This window comes from Coccinella septempunctata, chromosome 6 (assembly GCF_907165205.1).
Source record: "Coccinella septempunctata chromosome 6, icCocSept1.1, whole genome shotgun sequence".
In the NCBI taxonomy this organism is placed as follows: Eukaryota; Metazoa; Arthropoda; class Insecta; order Coleoptera; family Coccinellidae; genus Coccinella; species Coccinella septempunctata.
This window is the reverse complement of record NC_058194.1, coordinates 11,246,331-11,266,013: the sequence shown is the minus strand read 5'-3', so window position 1 is coordinate 11,266,013 and position 19,683 is coordinate 11,246,331. Positions and strand designations below refer to the sequence as shown.

The 19,683-nt window shown below is 35.0% G+C and overlaps 1 protein-coding gene across 2 annotated transcripts in view; it reads left to right on the top strand.

Annotated features, from left to right (window-relative positions):
- The window catches only part of LOC123314992 (nose resistant to fluoxetine protein 6-like), a 60,397-nt gene extending 41,659 nt beyond the window's left edge, over window positions 1-18,738 (top strand). For both annotated transcript variants that reach the window (XM_044900503.1, XM_044900502.1), the window contains 6 exons: window positions 9,843-10,018; window positions 10,077-10,341; window positions 12,945-13,325; window positions 17,329-17,665; window positions 18,249-18,464; window positions 18,525-18,738. In XM_044900503.1, the coding sequence (XP_044756438.1) occupies window positions 9,843-10,018; window positions 10,077-10,341; window positions 12,945-13,325; window positions 17,329-17,665; window positions 18,249-18,464; window positions 18,525-18,629 (1,480 nt within the window). In that variant the 3' untranslated portion in view covers window positions 18,630-18,738. The remainder of the gene's footprint in view (window positions 1-9,842; window positions 10,019-10,076; window positions 10,342-12,944; window positions 13,326-17,328; window positions 17,666-18,248; window positions 18,465-18,524) is intronic.
- Window positions 18,739-19,683: the final 945 nt, after the last annotated feature.

Below are 19,683 nucleotides of genomic sequence, written 5' to 3'. Positions count from 1 at the left end.
TTTGAGAGCTTAATTTTTACTGATTTCAAAAATATATAACATCATATGGTTTGCATCAATATAAATAATAGAAAATGGTCAAAAACACTTTTTCCCAATATTTCTATGGTTATGGTATACTTTTGACGAGCACAGAAAAATAGAGTTTCTCATAACAAAAGCAGTTTCCTTCCGGCAATGTCATTCTTTCTATGCTTTTTACCAATTTTCACAAAATTCGAATCAAGATATATTTCATAAATTTTCATAATAATGAAAGGACTTATAGAAAGAGACACTGGTAATCATACGATGCTACATTTTTCTATACTCATCAAAAGTTGAAACCATAGAAATATTGAGAAAAAAGGTTTTTGACCATTTTCTATTTTTTATATTGATACAAACCATATGATGTTATATATTTTTGAAATCAGTAAAATTTAAGCTTTCAAAAAATTGCACAGAAAACTAGTGTTCCCATTTAAAAAAACATAACTTTGGGTCATAGCTTCGTAATTAAAAATCCTGCTAAAAAGGCGAGCACGTCACTGGATTCTACGTAAAAAAGTGCCTGTATAATGTTTCAATTTCAAAGCACTATCATCAATATTAGCGGAGATATAAATTTATTTCGATATCGCCATTTTTCCACTTTTTGCTTATAACTCGAAAACAAAAGAAAGTGGCCAAAAATGTCTACTACGATATTTAGTTTCTAAGAAAAAGAGAACGAGAATGGGGTATCAGATTTTGTGTATCTCCTCTGGTTTAAAAACTGTAGTGCTAAAACTTCGAAATTTGCCCACCCTGTACAATAAACTGTAGTAAATGTTGAGGAAGGTAGGACAGATCCCAAAGGAAGTGAATTCGGGAATCTACTTAAAGCAAAATAAGCGCCATTCAGTTTTTTACAGATAGAATCGATATGAGTGCTCTACTTCAAGTTGAAATCGATGTTGATGCCCAGGAACTTGGTATGGTCCGCAGATTAAATAACCTCGTCCAAATAGCGTACGACCAATCGGGGTTCGTTAGATGTTTGAGCAGAATGAACGCATTCAGATTAAGCAATATTGATCATTATTGAATTAGAACGACACAAATCAACAAAGCACTGGACTAATACGTGACATAACCTCTGTAGCTCGTCAAAACTCCGTGCAGTAACTAATGCTGAGGTGTCATCGGGGAGCAGAAGTATTCTGATTATGTTCGAAAGAAGAAGAAGATCATGGCGAGCTGTTGAAGCGATCATCATCTTTTTTTAAGATGTAGGCTAGATCGTTTATACAAAGTAAGAATAGGAGCGGCCCCAGGACTGAACCTTGAGGGACACCCAAATTCACTTCATGTTCATCCGAAAATGAGTTGCTAATTCTAACGATCATAGTTCTGCCTTCAAGATAGTTGGAAATCCATCTCAATAACAATAACACAAGATTTGGCCTTCCTATACAGATTACAGGTGTCGACCATGTTAGTACGCAACCAGTGAAGATGCTTCAGATCGCGCTTTGCTGAGACGATCTCTGGAGTAATTCATTTCTTGGCCCAGTGAGGAGAACCCGTATACTTGAAGAGTGGACAGCACATCTCAAACGTCTTCTGAATCACATCAGCAAATTCGCCGAAACATTCATTTACATCCAGAACACCATCCATCTCATGAAAGCCACATAAAGATATACGGCACAAAAAGTGATCGAGATTATATGGGCCCAAAATAACTTACTATGCTTACTTAACTTTATAATATGAATGGTATTTTATTGCATATAAATCAGAAAATTTATATGTTTTATAGATTTGAAGAAATGTATTTAAAGAATCATTAAAAACAACTACGGTAGTACGGTGACATATAAACTAAAATAAAATATAGACTAAGTTAATCTGTGGTAGTAATACCATACATCATCTCGCACAAGCTGAAAGAGCTGTCTATATACAGGGTGTATTTAAAGGTTAGGCTTTTTTTAACTGAAGGTAGAACTGGTCAAAATGAAGCGTTTCACCAAAAATCACCCATACAAAACTTTCATCATCACATCACAATCTTTTTGTTCTATTTGTTTTTGTTCGAACATTCCAACAATCGTTGTAAAAATGGGATGAAATGCGGAAACATCATAGCACTTTTTCAACATAACTAACACAAGCACTTTCAAGAAACTGCCTCGAATTTCTACTTTTTTTTTCACCCTAAATTGCACGATACAACAACTTATTATTCTCTCAAATGACCTGATGCGGAGTCACCTTCCACAGTCTCATAATTGAATTCAATGACATTTTGTCGAATTTCAAGGGGCTGTATCTCAGCCATCTTGGATATTCTATATAGAAAATTATTGGTGAAAAGACATATTTTGACGAGTTCTACCCCTCAAAAAATAGTCTCACCTTTGAAAACACCCTGTATAGAAGGCTGTGATTGTAATATATAGTACTTCATCATAGACTAAGTTAATTTTTGGGGGTAATATCATACATCATATCGTACAAGCTGACAGAGCTTCTGAGGTATACTTTGATACCTACGGAGAAGCAGTATAATACAATAATGATAATGATATACAGCCGTCTTCAATAAACTTATCTATCCATTGTTTCAGTTCCTGAAGATAGAAAAACCATCTGATTTCATTTCTATAATTTATATGTAGATATATTTAAGAATGGTTTCCAATCCTCAGTAAGTGAAACGATGGATAGATAGGTTTATTGAAAACGACTGATTATGATATTATGATTATAACTTCGTATTTACACAAGTAATAATGAAGAAGTGATAACTTTTGACATCTGCATAAATGGCGCATATTTCTGAAAAAGTTGGCCACTCGGGGTTTCCCAGATATTTTTTTCAAAACGAAGGCTCAAACATCTATCAAATGAAATATTTATTATATTATATTTTTTTGAGATTAAATTTGAAGTTGTGAATTTTTTTACAAATAACGACAATTCGCGTTATAAAAAACGATTGCAGCTCTAGGGTGAGCAGTTATGGAATTATACTATGGCGTTGTTGTTGTCTTGCTTAGTGAATTTAATTGAAAGTCTTTATTATATAATCATTCGAATCTAGGTACTCCCTAGTGTCCGGTTTCTATGGTTACAGCCATACTAGGGTTACTCTAGCTGCCACCAGAGGGCGTATCGTATATTTTGCATCGCGAATAGCTATTGAACATTTTAGCAAAAGAAAATCGATAAATTATATTTATTTGTTACTGTGGTCCCTAGAAACGTAAGTCGTTGGAAATACATTTCCGCAGGGGATAGATTTTTTGTTTTTTTTCAGAGTGCTGCTCTATAAGATGTTTCAAGAATATCTAGTCATTCTGGGACATCCTATATAAATACATAATATGCTCTTTCAATTCAAAACAATAAATCAAGTTGAACTAGAATTAAAATGAAAACTTCAAAAGAGAATAAGTTAGGTATTTGAAGATTTAACCTGGATGGGCGTGTTATCAATCTTCCATATCATTTTCTCACTTCAGAAGAAACTGAATCCATTTCTGGATTTTGACCAATAACAAATGATAGGGGTAGCTTCCGATGTTTCGAATAGAGAGATTCATCACGTTTAATAGAACGCATGTAAGTCTTTCATCTGATTTATATATCGAGGATAGTCTATCTTCCTGGTATTGCTTTCGTGCTTAATCCCTCAACAGTTTAGGCATGGGCAAACTACGGCCCGCGGGCCAGGTCCGGCCCACGTGAAAGTCTAATCCGGCCCGCGTCAAGATTTTGAAACAATCACCAGTATTTTTGTTTTCTGAGTTTGACCGTCTGATAAGGAAAAGCAATGTCACCTAATACCGAGTTGTCTCAAAGCGTAAGTTGCGTACTGTTTATTATCATCTTAAAATGTTGAAGATTATACATCGAAGACGACAAATTAGCTGGAAACGTATTAGGTGGAAGAAGGACTGATAAATGGGGACTTCATAGCTGAAGTGAACCAAGTCCATGCAGCCTAGTTTTGGGATACATGACTTAGGTTAGCATATGTTTACATTCACCTTACACAAATCTACATGGGCGCCCGCAGAAATTTTTCTCAGGGGGGGCAAAATATCATCTACGATTAGTTTTACTGAAAGAACAATTTCTCTAACGGTGTCTATCAGAATCTCAGGGCCCTGGCCCCCCCCTGCGGGCGCCCATTCAAATCTAAAGAAGTCACTTTTGAATTAATTGGTGATAAACAACTTCTTTGTCATGTATCTCAAAACTAGGCTGCATGGACTTGGTTCACTTCAGCCCTGAATCCCTCAAATAGAAGTCCACCAATTTGTTATTCAAATTGCTCGAGTTGTGCTCGAGGCTCAGCCTTAGTACTGCGTGTGCATCTGGCAGCGGCTGGCATTATTTTTTGTAATCCCCAGAAAAAGCAAAAGTCGCCAAATCTCCCTCGATGTTCCAACGACTGCATCACAGAACACAAATAGTGATGCATGGAATCCAAAATTTGCAACGAACGGCTTGTTGCTGAGCTCCAAACATGAAGGCAGTATTCAAGTGTGATTAATACATGAAAATTTATTCAATTATTCGATTCTGCGTAGTTTGAATCGATTAAGTAACGGTTTCCTTCTAAATGAAAATTTTTGAGCTTTAAGAACGGTATTAATTATTGGATCTAACATTAATTTTAGTTTAGCAAAGTTTGCGCGAAACTTAGCATAGGTGTAGTGTTCTAGTTCTCTCAATTCTAATCTGAATTATTTTGGATTTGCTTGGGAGTCTTGGGACTGCTATAACTTGGGAGTTATAGCAGTCAACAGCACGGTTACTGAGATGATGATATTATGCTCGTGGTGGTTAGTAACGAATCAAGCATTAAAATTTTCGTTTGGTTCGTTGTCAACGTCTGTGTAATTCGAAGTATTTTTGACCTCTTGATTTTCATTGATGAGAGCAACAAAAATATCACATATTTTTCAAAAATTTCAAGAAACAAACAATCACGTCCTTCAAAGTACCTTTGACTAATATTTACAACATTACTACTGGAGGAAGGAGCACCAAATATGACGGGCGGAATCTGGTATAGTGGGCATATTTAATGAATAATCATAATATCTCAGGAACAACTGCATATTGTTATGTGAACAGGTGTTTTCCACTATGAAACTATGAATAGCAGCGTAAGCAACCGACTATAAATGTGCCTACAGATTACTCTAACGTGACGTGGGCCCATGTCATAATGCGCATGATTCAAAAATCTAACATCGGATTTTGCGCGGAAGCGTTCAATGTGGGAACGTGGGAATACACGTGTCAACATCACGTCTGACTAATTTAACGCTTCCGCAAAAAATCGGATTTTCGAATAATGCGTATTATGACTTGGGCCCACGTCACGACAGAGCATCATCACGGCCAATTTCTACCAGAGTATGGACAATTCTTAGAAGCTCAATCACAGTTTCATTTTTCACATACTCTTTCGTATCCTACCGAACAATAATTAATTTTTGTCATTTTTTTTTTACTTTTCTAGGATGTTAGTCATGTTTGATGTAAAAATCGGAAAAAAGCTAATCACTTGTAAAAATGCGTTTTTTTTTTGGCCCGCCTAGGTAATTTTTCATTTTATCTGGCCCTCCCCTCAAAAAGTTTGCCCATGCCCGGTTTAGATTATTATTCATTTGAACAAGGGTTTTGGTATATCATAATAGCTGTACCCACCTGCTCTGCAGGAAGAATTTTTTCAGAAGAAATTTATCCATAAAACGACAATCTTCTTGAAGAGAAAACACAAATATCCCTTCATAAATTCACCATCTAAATGAAGCGAAGACCAATATTGTATTGTATTGTATCTGGCGAAATATTCGTTGGAAAAATATGCTGTAAAGGGCATTTTACATAAATACAGAAAAAAACGCCGAAAAAATGGCCAAAAAGGCTGATTCATGGCTAGACCCTGGCCAGGCCGTATACAGTTACAGTACCCATGCTGCCATGATAGATAATTCTTGAAAATTCGTCATCCCGAATTTGTGTGTGAAATGTCTATAACGGCACCAGCGTCAGCATTACGTTTAATCGGCGGTACGTATAGAGTAGCAGCTTCATTGCTACTTAATTCTTTAAATTCTTCAGCCCTTAAGATTAAGCTCAATGTTCTATCAACCCCAGAAAGTTCGGTTCACATTTTTTATTTTGACGCACTCTGTATAATAGCCGCTAATAAGACTGTTTCCTGTCTTGGGTCTTGGCATAATTTCTTTTTTAAGAATTTCTTCATGGCCGGACAGAATGAGATAGGATTCTCATTTTTTTTCTACTATATCAAGATAGTGCTTCTTCCAATTCTGTGTGGTAATTGTACGAGGATATATTGAAGAATTCTTAGCCTACTATAGAACCAAACAAAATTTCAATGTCAAAATATTTTATTGCTCAACATATTTTCCTCTTAATTGGATACATTTATTACAGCGAACCTGCAACGTCTCTAGACCTTTAAAAAAAATGTTTCTTCTTGCTCTGCAAACCAAACCTCCACAGCTTTTATTACCTCCTCGTTTTAAGAAAATTTACGACGTTTTAAATTTTTTTTCAGTTGAGATCGTTGAGGAAAGATATGATAGTCGGATGGGGCCAAATCTGGTGAATAAGGGGGATGTTCTAGTAATTCAAACCCTAAATCACGAATATTTTGCATGGCAACATGAGATTTGTGTGCAGGGGCCTTGTCTTGCCGAAACAAAACATCTTTGGATAGCTTTCCGTGTCTTTGTCTTTTCTTTTGAATTTTTTCCCGTAGAGGGGTCAGTTATGTCGAATAGTAATCTCCGGTTATTGTTCTAACCTTATCTAAAAAATCAATCATGAGAACTCCATGGCAATCCCAAAAAACTGAAGCAAGAACTTTTCCAGCAGATTTTTGGACACGGAACTTTAGGTCTTGGAGAACCAGAGTGTCGCCATTCCATAGATTGTTGCTTTGTTTCTGGATCGTAGAAATGTACCCAAGTCTCATCCATAGTAACAATTCGGTTTAAGAAGTCTACATCGTTTTCAAATCGAGCTCAGATCGAACACGATGCTTCTACCTTTGCACGATTTTGGTCAATATTCAAATATTTGGGGATCCATTTTGCAGCAATTTTTCTTATGTCCAAATTGACGTGAACTACAAGATGAATGCGTTTGTATTATATATTCAGTGCTTCAGATATCCGTTTTAGCCCAATTCGACGGTCTGATAAAATCATGTCATGAACTGCATCGATATTTCCGGGGACTGACGCAGATACTGGTCTTCCCGATCGGTCATCATCTTCAATTCATTACGCCTTGCAGATGTAAAAATAGTTCAAAATTGAGCTCTTTGCCGATTGCTACTTCATACAACTGGCTTTTTACATTTTCGGTTAAAGTATTATATATATATAATTATAAAGTAGGTATACATGAACTATTCTAAAACATCAACAAATGTCCTCTTGCAGATATAGAACTCCAATACACATTTTCAAAATCATAGTATAGGTTCAAACCTTGCATACACTTCTTAACCAATAATCCACCTGAATCAGAAAAACATGTACCTATAGTTAATGAGAAAATACATTTGAATTCCATTGTTATTGAGAATAATTACTTGAAACAGGATATAATCTAATAATCTAGGAACTTCGAAGTCCTCCGCTAATACAGTCCATTATTTTTAATTAAACTACAATAAGAAATTGATCACGCCTTCATAGTAAGGCAGGTAAATAATAAACAAATTAATTCAGATTATTTAATCAACGAATGTTACGATCTAAATCGAACTAACAAACCACCATCGCTCGAAGTATTACCAGAAATTTCATTTCGTCGACAAAGAGTAGATGCTGACCATGGTTTCGGTCTTATTTGACCTCGTCAGAGCAACAAAACTCATTCGTCAAGGAAATGCTATGAATGAAACACAATTTATTTTTTTTGCTCTTCAGCAGTTTTATTTAAGTTTTAATGGAATATGATAGCGGTCGTATATATACAAGGGGATATATGCAATGGTTACCTACATAATACTAAAATATAAACTGAAGACTACGAATGAAACACAATTGTCACTCAGGTGGATTAAAGGAAAAGGAAATTGAGTGCCGAAATCACATGATTAAATGCTGTATTAGTTTATGTTTTATTTTCCTAATTGGGATTTTGTAATTCTTTAGATGGGAAGTCTTTTTCATCTTCATAGTTTTATGATTAAAGAATGAACGAGATTCTTTTCCAACAATAGTTTCTAAGGTATCGATATTAGATTTTTTGTGGAGGTCGCTAATTTTGGCAGTTCTAGGCATATTGAGTATGATCCTTAAATATTTATTTTGGATACGTTGGAGATTCCCGTAGTTGGATTTCGAAGTTTTACTCCAAATTGGACAAGCGTACAGGATAAGAGGCCTTATACCCTGTAAATTCTAAGTTTGGATTTGATGCTCAGTTTGCTCTGTCTACAGATGCGATTGGAAAGACGCTACTTAATTGAGAGTTACTTTTACGCATTATTTCGTGTATGTGTAAATTAAAATTTAATTTTTTGTCAAGGAAATGCGAAATGCTATGAACTGCCAGCTCCTTTTATTCCATGTCAGTCACGGGTATGATGTATAAATACATCGTACCGACATCTGACAGAGAAACGGGAACCAACCCAATTCAATTTCCTAACTCTCAGAGCGAAGATAGCAGTATGCATCCATATGCTTTAATCCCATATTTAGATACCGAAACCATGGTCAGTATCTACTCTTCGTCGACGAAATGAAATTTCTGGTAATACTTCGAGCGATGGCAGTTTGTTAGTTCGATTTAGATCGTAACATTCGTTGATTTAATTATCTGCGGATGTCATGCATCTGAATTAATTTGTTTATTATTTACCTGCCTGAAGGCGTGATCCATTTCTTATTTTCCATGTCCGCGGCAGATCGGTTACTGCCATAATCCGAACCTTTTCGCCTTTTTCCCCTTGCTGACCATGGTTTCGGTATCTGCATATGGGATTAAAGCATATGGATGCATACTGCTATCTTCGCTCTGAGAGTTAGGAAATTGAATTGGGTTGGTTCCCGTTTCTCTGTCAGATGTCGGTACGATGTATTTATACATCATACCCGTTACTGACATGGAATAGAAGGTCAAATAAGACCGAAAACATGGTCAGCATCTACTCTTCGTCGACGAAATGAATTTTCTGGTAATACTTCGAGCGATGGCAGTTTGTTAGTTCGATTTAGATCGTAACATTCGTTGATATAATTATCTGCGGATGTTATGCATCTGAATTAATTTGGCAGGTAAATACCTGCCTGACTATGAAGGCGTGATCCATTTCTTATTTTCCATGTCCGCGGCATATCGGTTACTGCCGTGATCCGAACCTTTCCGCGCTTTTTCCCTTGCTTAATTGTCGTAATATACGATATCTGCATATGGGATTAAAGCATATGGATGCATACTGCTATCTTCGCTCTGAGAAATAGGAAATTGAATTGGGTTGGTTCCCGTTTCTCTGTCAGATGTCGGTACGATGTATTTATACATCATACCCTTGCAACGATATGTTGCAAGTTGCAAGACATATTTCCTGAGGTCTTTTACATTTCAAATCAATTGCAATATTATTGTAAAATGTGTAAGGAATGCGGTCATATTTTCAGGATCGTTTATGACACCCCCAAAAGCGGACGATAATTTCTCATGTTTGCTCTAAAATTTCTTGATTCAGAAGTTTTTTGCGAAATTTTGTCTATCTAGCCCTCATTTTATTATTGTTATGAATATTATCACTGCTCTTATTATTGAATATATATTTTTTCTAGAGGTACCGCCTTCGCTGTTGGAATCCTCATGCTGATAGCATCCATCGTAGATTTATTCTTGAAAAGCAAAAATAAGGTTAAGAAAGACGAACCGGATTCTGAAAATAACAACTCGAGTCCAGGAGGTTTGAAAGGGAGTAGAGAGTTTGTTATCAATAGGAATAAGAGGACAAATAGTGAGTACAACTTTACAGATTTGAAGAAGCAACTATCAACTTATTAATTTTTTTTCAGATTATATGGTCAAACTGTTGCTTGCTTTTTCTGCCGTTGAAAATGGAAAGAAAATTCTTAATGTTGAGCACATTTCCAAAAATGCTCTAACTTGCGTTCACGGACTGAGATTCTTTTCTATTCTTTGGATAATTCTAGTACATACATACTTGGAAATTTTCAGCGTGGCTGGGAATAAAAATTTGAGGATATTAACCGAAAGGACTTTTCTCTATCAAACTATATCGAATGCTTCTTTTTCTGTAGACACCTTCTTTTTCATAAGGTAGGTTTTCACATTTCATAAAATATCAATTTATAGATTCGAAAATTGCTCGAGTGTATTTGTACTTACCCTTAAAATACGATTTTCAGTTTGTAGCATGTAGACATATGCTCACCCCCACTTTTGAAATTGCAGCTGTATACCGAAATGTACCGTCAAAAAAAGTTTTTGTAACCTGAGATTTAGGGGTTTTAAGAGGGTTTCAAATTGGAGGGGCTGGAGTCATGTTTTCTAAATAATGGAATTTTGGTTTCCGCAACAAGCTAAAACGTGTGTATTAATTTTGTACAGAAATGTACCGTCAAAAAAACGGTACTTTTCTCAAGCCCTAGGTACTAGGACTTCATTCAGGGATATTTTGTTCAGAACAAGGAATATCGGATGTTTTAAAGCGCCGAAGTTTTGTACTACTTCTATACCTAAATATACTTTCGAAAAAAGTTTTGTATCCCATATAAAACGAGTAAACTACAATTTTCAAATTTCAATTAGGGTCTGAAGGCACCCAATGGTGAAATTGCAAATTTTCTTGATATCAAAGTTTTGTACTAGTGTTGTACCGAAATATACAGACGAGAAAATGTGGCTGGTTTTCAGCGTTTACACCAATATATCAGCGAGCAAAAACGAGAATTAAGAACTAGAATTCTCACACAAGATGAATAGATATTTAAATATGCCGAACGAATGCTCATTTGAAATTTCTTTGGCAGACAAAGGACGTCCATTGGATATCTGAATTGCATGATTTGGATATCCACTGGACATCCATCGAATGTCCTTATGTTTATTGGGAACCAAAAAAGGTAGATTATATGCAAATAATTAAGGTATTATTTTTAAATGAGCGAACACTCCTTAGGCTACGGTTACTATGGATGCGTAGGTATATCGACGACAAACTGCGTTTGTGCGAATTGATACGATCAGGTCCATGTTTGTTCCAATATGAATGATTTTTATAAAAATCAATGAAGCATTGAAGGAAGGAGGCACATACAAGTATCTAGGCATAAAACAGGCAAGAAAAATCAATCAGAGCCAGATGAAGAAAGAATTAAGGATGATGAGAACTGGCCTCAACACCAAGAATCTGATAAAAGCGATTAATACCTACGCTTGCTCGGCGGTTAGCTACTCATTCGGTATCATCTCTTGTACCACCACCGATTTAGCAGCCTTACAGAGAAAAATAAGGACGATGCTGACGAAACACAAAAAACATCACCCCAAAAGCTCAATAGAACGGACAGAGCTGCCACGACTTCTTGGGGGTAGAGGAGTTGTTGATTTGTCCAACCGTATGTCCCAGGAAATTGAAGGACTTTGAAAATATTTCCTGAGCAAGGCTGCTTCGTCAGAACTCCATCTAGTAGTTTGTGTTGCTGATAGTTCTACACCGTTAAAGCTACAACAGGACCACTTGGAAACCGTCGAACACTCTGCAGAAAGTAAAATGCAAAAAATGATTGTCGAACCTTTGCATGGAAGGCACCAGAACGAGATCAACCATGATTACGTCGACATATCTGCGTCGAACTACTGGTTCACTTCCGGAAGGTTGTTTCTTAAGACAGAGGTCTTCATGCTCGCCATCCAGGATCAGGTGATTCCAACAAGGAACTACATGAAATATATCGCCAAGGATGCCTCACTGGCGTATGTAGGCTGTCGTTATGGCTGTGCGACACATGAAACTATCCAGAACCGGGGGATGTCAGAAGTTCGCGGGCACGGTGTATAAAAACAGACATGATGCCATTGCCAAGATTCTTCACCAAGAATTGGCGCTAAAACACCAACTTCTATGTTCGAAAAAGGTTCCTTAATACAATTACCATCCGGATGCTGTATTGGAAAATGAACATCACAAGCTCTACTGGGATCGCACGGTTCTCAGAGACCGGAAAATAACCCACAAAAGACCAGATCTCATATTAGGATCTCAATAAGGATGAAGACAGAGCACTATTCATCGACGTGGCGATTCCAAATAATAACATTCTTCTAGATAGGCACACTGAAAGAATTTCAAAATTCAGAGATCTCGAGGAACAAACCAGGAGACAGTGGAAGCTAAAGATATCAAGACCATCCCTATTGTCATTTCATCTACAGGCCTGATACCGAAGAAAATACTAGGATTTTCAACAGCCTGTATCTTTTCCAGCGGGCAAAATTGAAGAATATGGCAAAAGGAAGTGTTTTTTTACCCCAGGAATCTACTGTTATCTGTTGAAATATATGTGCAACTGAAGGACTCGCCCTGTATACCTAGACTATAACTTACATTCTTGATAATTAATTCTTCAATTTTCTTCAATTTAATCCTAATGAAGCAGTAGCTTCTATTGAAATTGGCGGTTCGTGTTGTAAACGCAAATTAATACCAATTTTTTCTTCCTGATCCCATCACAAACGTTTTATGTATACCTAAATTTGTTTCGTAATTGTTGAATATTGAAGACTCAAAGCGAAATATATAAAATCGATGTAGCCACGTAATGAGTATTGTCCTAAAATTCCAAGCAAGCCTAAGATATATATGTACAAATTTTCATTTGATAACTAATTTGTGTTATATAATGTTTTTTATTTTTCAGTGGACTTTTGGTGACTATAACTTATTTTAGAGCTGAAGCCAAAAAGGAAAAACAGACCAAAGATGAAAACACGTGCCATATAATTAGGACGAATACAGGAAAATTTTCTATGATGATATTTTACAGGTTCTTTCGTTTGACACCAGCCTATATGTTCGTACTAGGAGTTAACGAACTCATCTTGAGATATTTACACAACAGTTCTGTATTTTCACCAGCGATTATTGACCACATAACATGCAGCGAATATTGGTGGAGAAATGCTCTGTATATTAATAACTTTTTCCCACAATCGGAATTCTGTATGTTGTGGTCATGGTACATAGCGAACGATACGCAATTTTATATAATTGCATCAATACTTTTACTCATAGGAGTGCGGTAAGTAGAAACTGATGTGATTTATGTAACTTATAGTCCATTCAAAAATGATTGATATCTCGGGTGGCTATGAAAATTTGAATTCAAGTTGGTAATAGCCCATTAGTTGAGATTTTGTGTTGCTGAATTTAGGTTGGTATTTTGTATAAGCAGTGATCTATATGTGAATCTATGCACTGATCGACGATAATTTGAATTTTGTACTGCTTTTTATGATTTCAATTTAATCGTACAAATTGAAAAAATACTTGATTAATTTTGAATGCTGATTAATATGCTCTGAATTTCACTATTTCTCCTTTACGAATACTATTCTGGGTTATATTTATATATTCCAGTTTTGTGATTGAAACTATAGAAATTATTGAATATCTACTTACTGGGATATCAATCATCCCAGTAGGCCTTGGAAGTCCAGACGCAACTTAATATCTGGTCATAAAAGAGCTTCAATAATTTCTGTAGTTTTAATCACAGAACTGGAATAAATAAATATAAGAAAGGAGTTCCAAAATGGTTTTCATGCACAGTGAATTCTAAAAGGTCTTTTACAGTTTACTGGGTTGTCACGGCGAGATGACTACCTTTTCTCCCGTATTATTTTGGAACTCCAAAACTCAATAATTTTATAGAAATATTGATGAAAAATGCGACGGAGATTAAAATATTATATTGAAATATAAGTGTAATTTGTGAGAATAATTAGTGCTTTAGTGCTTATTCCGAAATACTGTTTTTCTTTCGAACGTGACATCTGTCAAAATTGGATGTGTAAAACATTTTTTGGTTTTTTTGGGGATTTGTGCTTCCAAGAATACTACAGTTGTTCGGGACCTCAAGAAACAACGACCAAAATTTCACCGAAATTGGGTACATAGCCTCATTGTGCTGAGCCCAGATTTAACTCAATCCTAGTTTATTGAAAGCTTTTGGTTCCGGGCGGGCCTCAGTTATAAATTACAAGTTTATCGAATAGATAAGAACTTCCGTTGAATAGAGCTCAGAAACCGGGCATATCGTCGGTGTTATGTAATAAGGGCGAATCCGATATTTTTACGTTTTTGGTGTTTTTGGCGATTTTATTATTAATTAACGGCATGAAGAGAGATCCTGAAACTCAGGAAATGGAAAACAATATGTTTGAACGGCTCAGCTTTAAAAAATAGCTGCTTTAAATAGTTTCTTATAATTTTCCAGTAGGTCTAAACCTTTAAAAATGCTCTCCTGAGAAGTGCAGATTTGGTGAATTCGCCCTTTTTCCATAACACCGACGATATGGAGTGGAAACTCGACTGAAAATATATTTTTCTAAAAGCGCGTGAGTTCAACCCTTTTTGCGCACGCATTTCAAATCGCAAAGAGTCAGTTGCCCAAACGGTGCGAAAAATACCCTATTTCTTTCCCGCTCGCATTTGCAGGGGTTTTTCCGCAACCAAATGTAAGAGTAAATTAAATTCTGTATGCACCGAACACCAACGATGAGATAATCATGGTAACGACATGCAGAATAACGTCGTCATTATAGGGGATGTTTTCAAAGGTGGACTTTTTTTGGCAGAATGTAGAGGTCATCGAAATAAGTCATTTCACCAAAAATTGTCTATATGAAATAGGTATTCAAGATGGATTAGATAAAACACCTAGAAGTTCGACAAATAATTTCATTAAATTTCAAGTTCGGACTGCGAAAGGTGACTCCGGCATCGGAAAACTAAATAATTGAATAATTGAACTAGTTCAATTCAGATCGTAACACTTGTCGACATTCATATCGTCGGGTTTTATTCATTGCATCCCCGTTTAGGCGTGATCATTCTTCATTTTCAATTTTGTCATTTTGAAACGCTTTATTTCGACCAGTTCTACCTTCTGAAAAAAAAAATACTCACCTTTAAATCACCCTATATATGAATTAATCTAAACAAATTTTATCTGTATCATGGAAATTTTGTGGAAAAATTGAATTTTACAGTGAAATTCAAATGTCATATATTGAGATTGAATTTGATAAATATTGTCTGTTTTACTGATCAACCTTTCAATTTTTTGATAGATATGCTTAAAAATTGTTGAAATTTTCGGAAGAATATGGATTGAGAATAAGATTTCCAAAATGATCAACATGGAAAAATAAATAAACTAAAACATTCGAAATAAATCATAAAAGTGGCTCAAATAAGGTGCCATCGCTCTGCTCCATACACATTCGATACCGATACACATTCTTGCATTTCTTGCTCTTTTCAAATTACCTTTATCTAATAGCTTTTATTCCATTCCGAATCTTATTGTTTGCAACATTACCAATCTCAAACACATACATATAAAAAAGATTTTAAATATTCCTCGATTCTCAATAGGACTGAAATATGTTGATGCATGCAGTCCACCTCTTCTGCCTATCCACATATTTGGAAAATGCTAAAATGAAGTAGAGCTCCATCATGGGGGAAATACATTTCTGTAATTTTCGTCCAATCGAGTAAAACTGCCCATAACAGTAATCAAAATTTACCTATCCTATGTTGAAGTCAGAGAAATTTGCTTTTGCTTTAATACTATCTTTGTCAGTTGCTCATAAAATGTATAAGCTCCATATCAGCATAGCCATATTGTTACAGCCTATACTTGAATAATGAACACAAGTGGGATTCGACAAAAATTACTATGCTGATGAATTGTTGTTCGGGTATGGTTTATGTGCGATGAGCTATATTTCTGAGGGATGGTGTCTTTAATTTGAGGAATTTGCATGGATAGGCTGAAGAAAATCCACATACAATCATGTTATGTATATCTTCATCAATATTGTTTTGAAAAATAATTTTTTATTCAAATTTCATTTTATTCTGAATACATTGAAATAATTTGTTGGAAATAGCAATAAATACAAAGCTTCCATTCAGTGCAACAGACAATATTTCAAATTCCATCTTATGTACGACAATTTTGAAAAGTAGGTGGAATTTCACTATTGAATTGAATCTTTCGAAAATAATTTTGAAGAGTCAAATGTCGTCCGGGACACAGAAGTCTACTGAAATGCTCAGCTTTATCCGAATATTCTCATCAAACTCCAATATTTCTTTATACAGCTGTTTGAATCTCATCTTGCGGAAGTTCCCATGTTTTTCTAATTCGGACCTGGATTTTCTTATCAGTGTTTGACCAATGGGAATGTGAATTTTTCTCCAAATATAAATTGATTTTGGTGGTTCGTTTGAAAGTTATAAGCAATTGAAAATATTGGCGAAGTTGGCGAGTTGATTAGACCTACCATATATAGATCTTTTGGACTCATCTACTAGTAGGGGTGCTTCACCTCAAGTTAACGTATATACATTTGCTAATTAAAAGCGCTATATAATTTTCATTAATCATTTATTGCACCATGAACTGAATGATAAATTGATTTTGGTGGTTCGTTTGAATGTTATAAGCAATTGAAAATATTGGCGAAGTTGGCGAGTTGATTAGACCTTTCATATATAGATCTTTTGGACTCATCTACTAGTAGGGGTGCTTCACCTCAAGTTAACGTATATACATTTGCTAATTAAAAGCGCTATATAATTTTCATTAATCATTTATTGCACCATGAACTGAATGATACAAAAGAGGTTAAAAGTAGAACTATTATGGGGAAAGTACCTACCGCATGTTATATGTAAGAAAAGTAGTATTTACAATACCTGTAAAATATTAAAACCATCCAACTTGTTGAAACTACAACCTTACCTTATTACTCTATTTGAAAAATACCTGTCTGTTAAAGTTTATGTTTTTATTTTTATATTTCTTCCAGTAGTGAAAAAAAGATCTCTAAGACAGCAGGAAACTTTTATTTATGATTATAATCATTTTTGCATTGATTTAAATATTGGTATTTTTTAATTCATCAGATCCAAACGCAGTATGATCGCTTGGTTCCAATAACTTTTTACAATTTTACTTACGGTTGTGATTTAGTATGAAATAACTCTGATATCATTTTAATTTTTAGGAGCAATCGTCATTTGAAGGCTGCAGCATGCTTAATAGGGGTGTTCCTAGTTGCATCATGGGTGACAACATTCGTGATCGCCATGAAGTATGATTATGTAGCAAGAGTTGAAGAACCTTTTACTCTGTTCGATCTGTTGTATGATAAACCTTGGTTGCGGATAGGGCCCTACTTGGTTGGAATGATTATAGGATACTATCTATTCAAAGTTGACTGCAAAATCAAAATGAGAATTCCAGTTGTAGCTTCCGGCTGGTTATTGTCTCTTGGTTGTTTGGCAGTTCTTGTATATGGCCTGGGAAGAAAGGGTTTAGTTGTTCCTGCTTCCGCATTCTATGTGAGTGCAAGTATATCATAAATACTAAATTTAATTGCATTTTTACCTACAGTATCAGCTACATAATTTCTCATGTAACTAAATATAATAGCTATCTTTTATGATTAAGTCTGCTATTTCATATACATATAAGTAATCAGTAACATTCAGCAAGGATCGAGCCGAAAAATTTTTCATTATAAGTGCCTTATTCTAATGCTTCTCAGTTTGTTATTTTTTTTTTTAATTTGTGTGATTACTTATCAATAGTTAAATTATTCATCCTAGTAGAATTATTCAAATTAGGAGGTACAAAACATTTGCTAAACTTATATCTAATTGAATTTGGGCTGGAGATGGATCCAAGCAGTGAGCACTTTTCTATGTATATTTGTTCCCATCTTAGTTTAGCCGTATATTCATGTCGCCGTCCCGAATTTACCGAATAATATATCACATATTATTATTCAAAACACTAGATATGGCTCGTTCTTGTTTTAATGTCTTTATACGCATCAAATTATTGATTGTAATTACATTAATTGAAAAAACAGCATTTCTTCTGAATAAATAGTTATAAAACTCATGAAAATATTTTTGATAGGCATCCTTAGGACACACCGCTTGGGGTTTAGCACTGGCTTGGATCACAGTGGCCTGTGTGGCAGGGTATGGAGGACCATTAAATTCCCTTCTCAGCTGTAAACTTCTTATACCACTCAGTCGACTAACATACTGTGCATATCTCATCCATCCGGTATTGATGTGCCTGACGAGTTTTTTGCTAGATGGTCCCATTCACCTTCACAATGCTTTCGCAGTGAGTATACGATTTTTTTTATTTATAATTTTGTATTTTAATATCAATATATTTTTTCAGATGGTCATATTTTGTGGCAATGCTGTAATCTCTTTCTTATGTGCTTTTGTAATTTCTTTGGCTTTCGAAGCACCAGTTGTGAATTTACTGAAATTAATTTTGTGAGTGAAAATTGAACAAAGAATTATTTAAGTTTAGAACAATATACCCAAAAGACTACATATATAGATTAAGTATATAAGTTAGGTACTGTAAATAAAATTGTTATTTTTGATATATTTTTTTCGTCTTCTTCCTTTTAATTCATGAAAAAAATATCTGGAATTCGTTGGAAGAAACCGTGTTAAGCTGCGGTTTTCTCGGACGTCCCATCGACCTTCGGTCGCCTTCAGGCCGCCGAACGTATCTAACCAATGCATTTCTAATGAGAATGTGTTTTTAGCAATCGCGTAGCGAAGGGCAGGATGAATTTCTGTGGGAGGGTGGTAATAATTGAATGAACAATTAAAACTTCAAGTATAAAACCTGTACGTATTTCGAATACGAAGCATTTGCTTCCCTTATTTATAGGACTTCTTTTCCTGAAATTGTACAAGGAATCTCTTCTTTTTTATTTCATTATATTTTTTTTCTCAGTTTTTTTATGGATGAAATTTAAAAAATAAAATCGGTTGTAGTGCTCTGGGAGGGGATAATTATCTTTCAATAATTAAAAAAAATATTAACTTTGAATCCTCATATGAATTTATCAACGACCCAATATATTAATCAAAATCTAAAACTATCGAATCGTATCATGGGAGCCGTGCCAAAAAAAGTTCAAACCGCCTGTAGCGAAATTCAGAAAAAAAGGGCAGAAACCAAATAAAGGTTTCTACGAAAGAAAGTTTTTAATTCAATGCCCCTTTATTAAATACAAAATGTGATCTTCGAACTTAAGAATTTAGTTGAGACTGCAGAATTAATGTCATCGACTGCAATAATATATTGGAATTACACATTCAAATTTTGAAAAAAATGAATGATAATATATCGACGATTTGATCACGAGAACAAACTAGTTATGTAAATAGTAAAAATTTCAATATAGATGTTGAAGAAGACTTTAGAAAATTTCATCGGCACTAATATGCCCCAAAATTATATAGAAGCTAGAAAAAATATACAATTTTAGATTTATATACATTGTACAGCAAATAATTCAAACAGTAATGAAAAC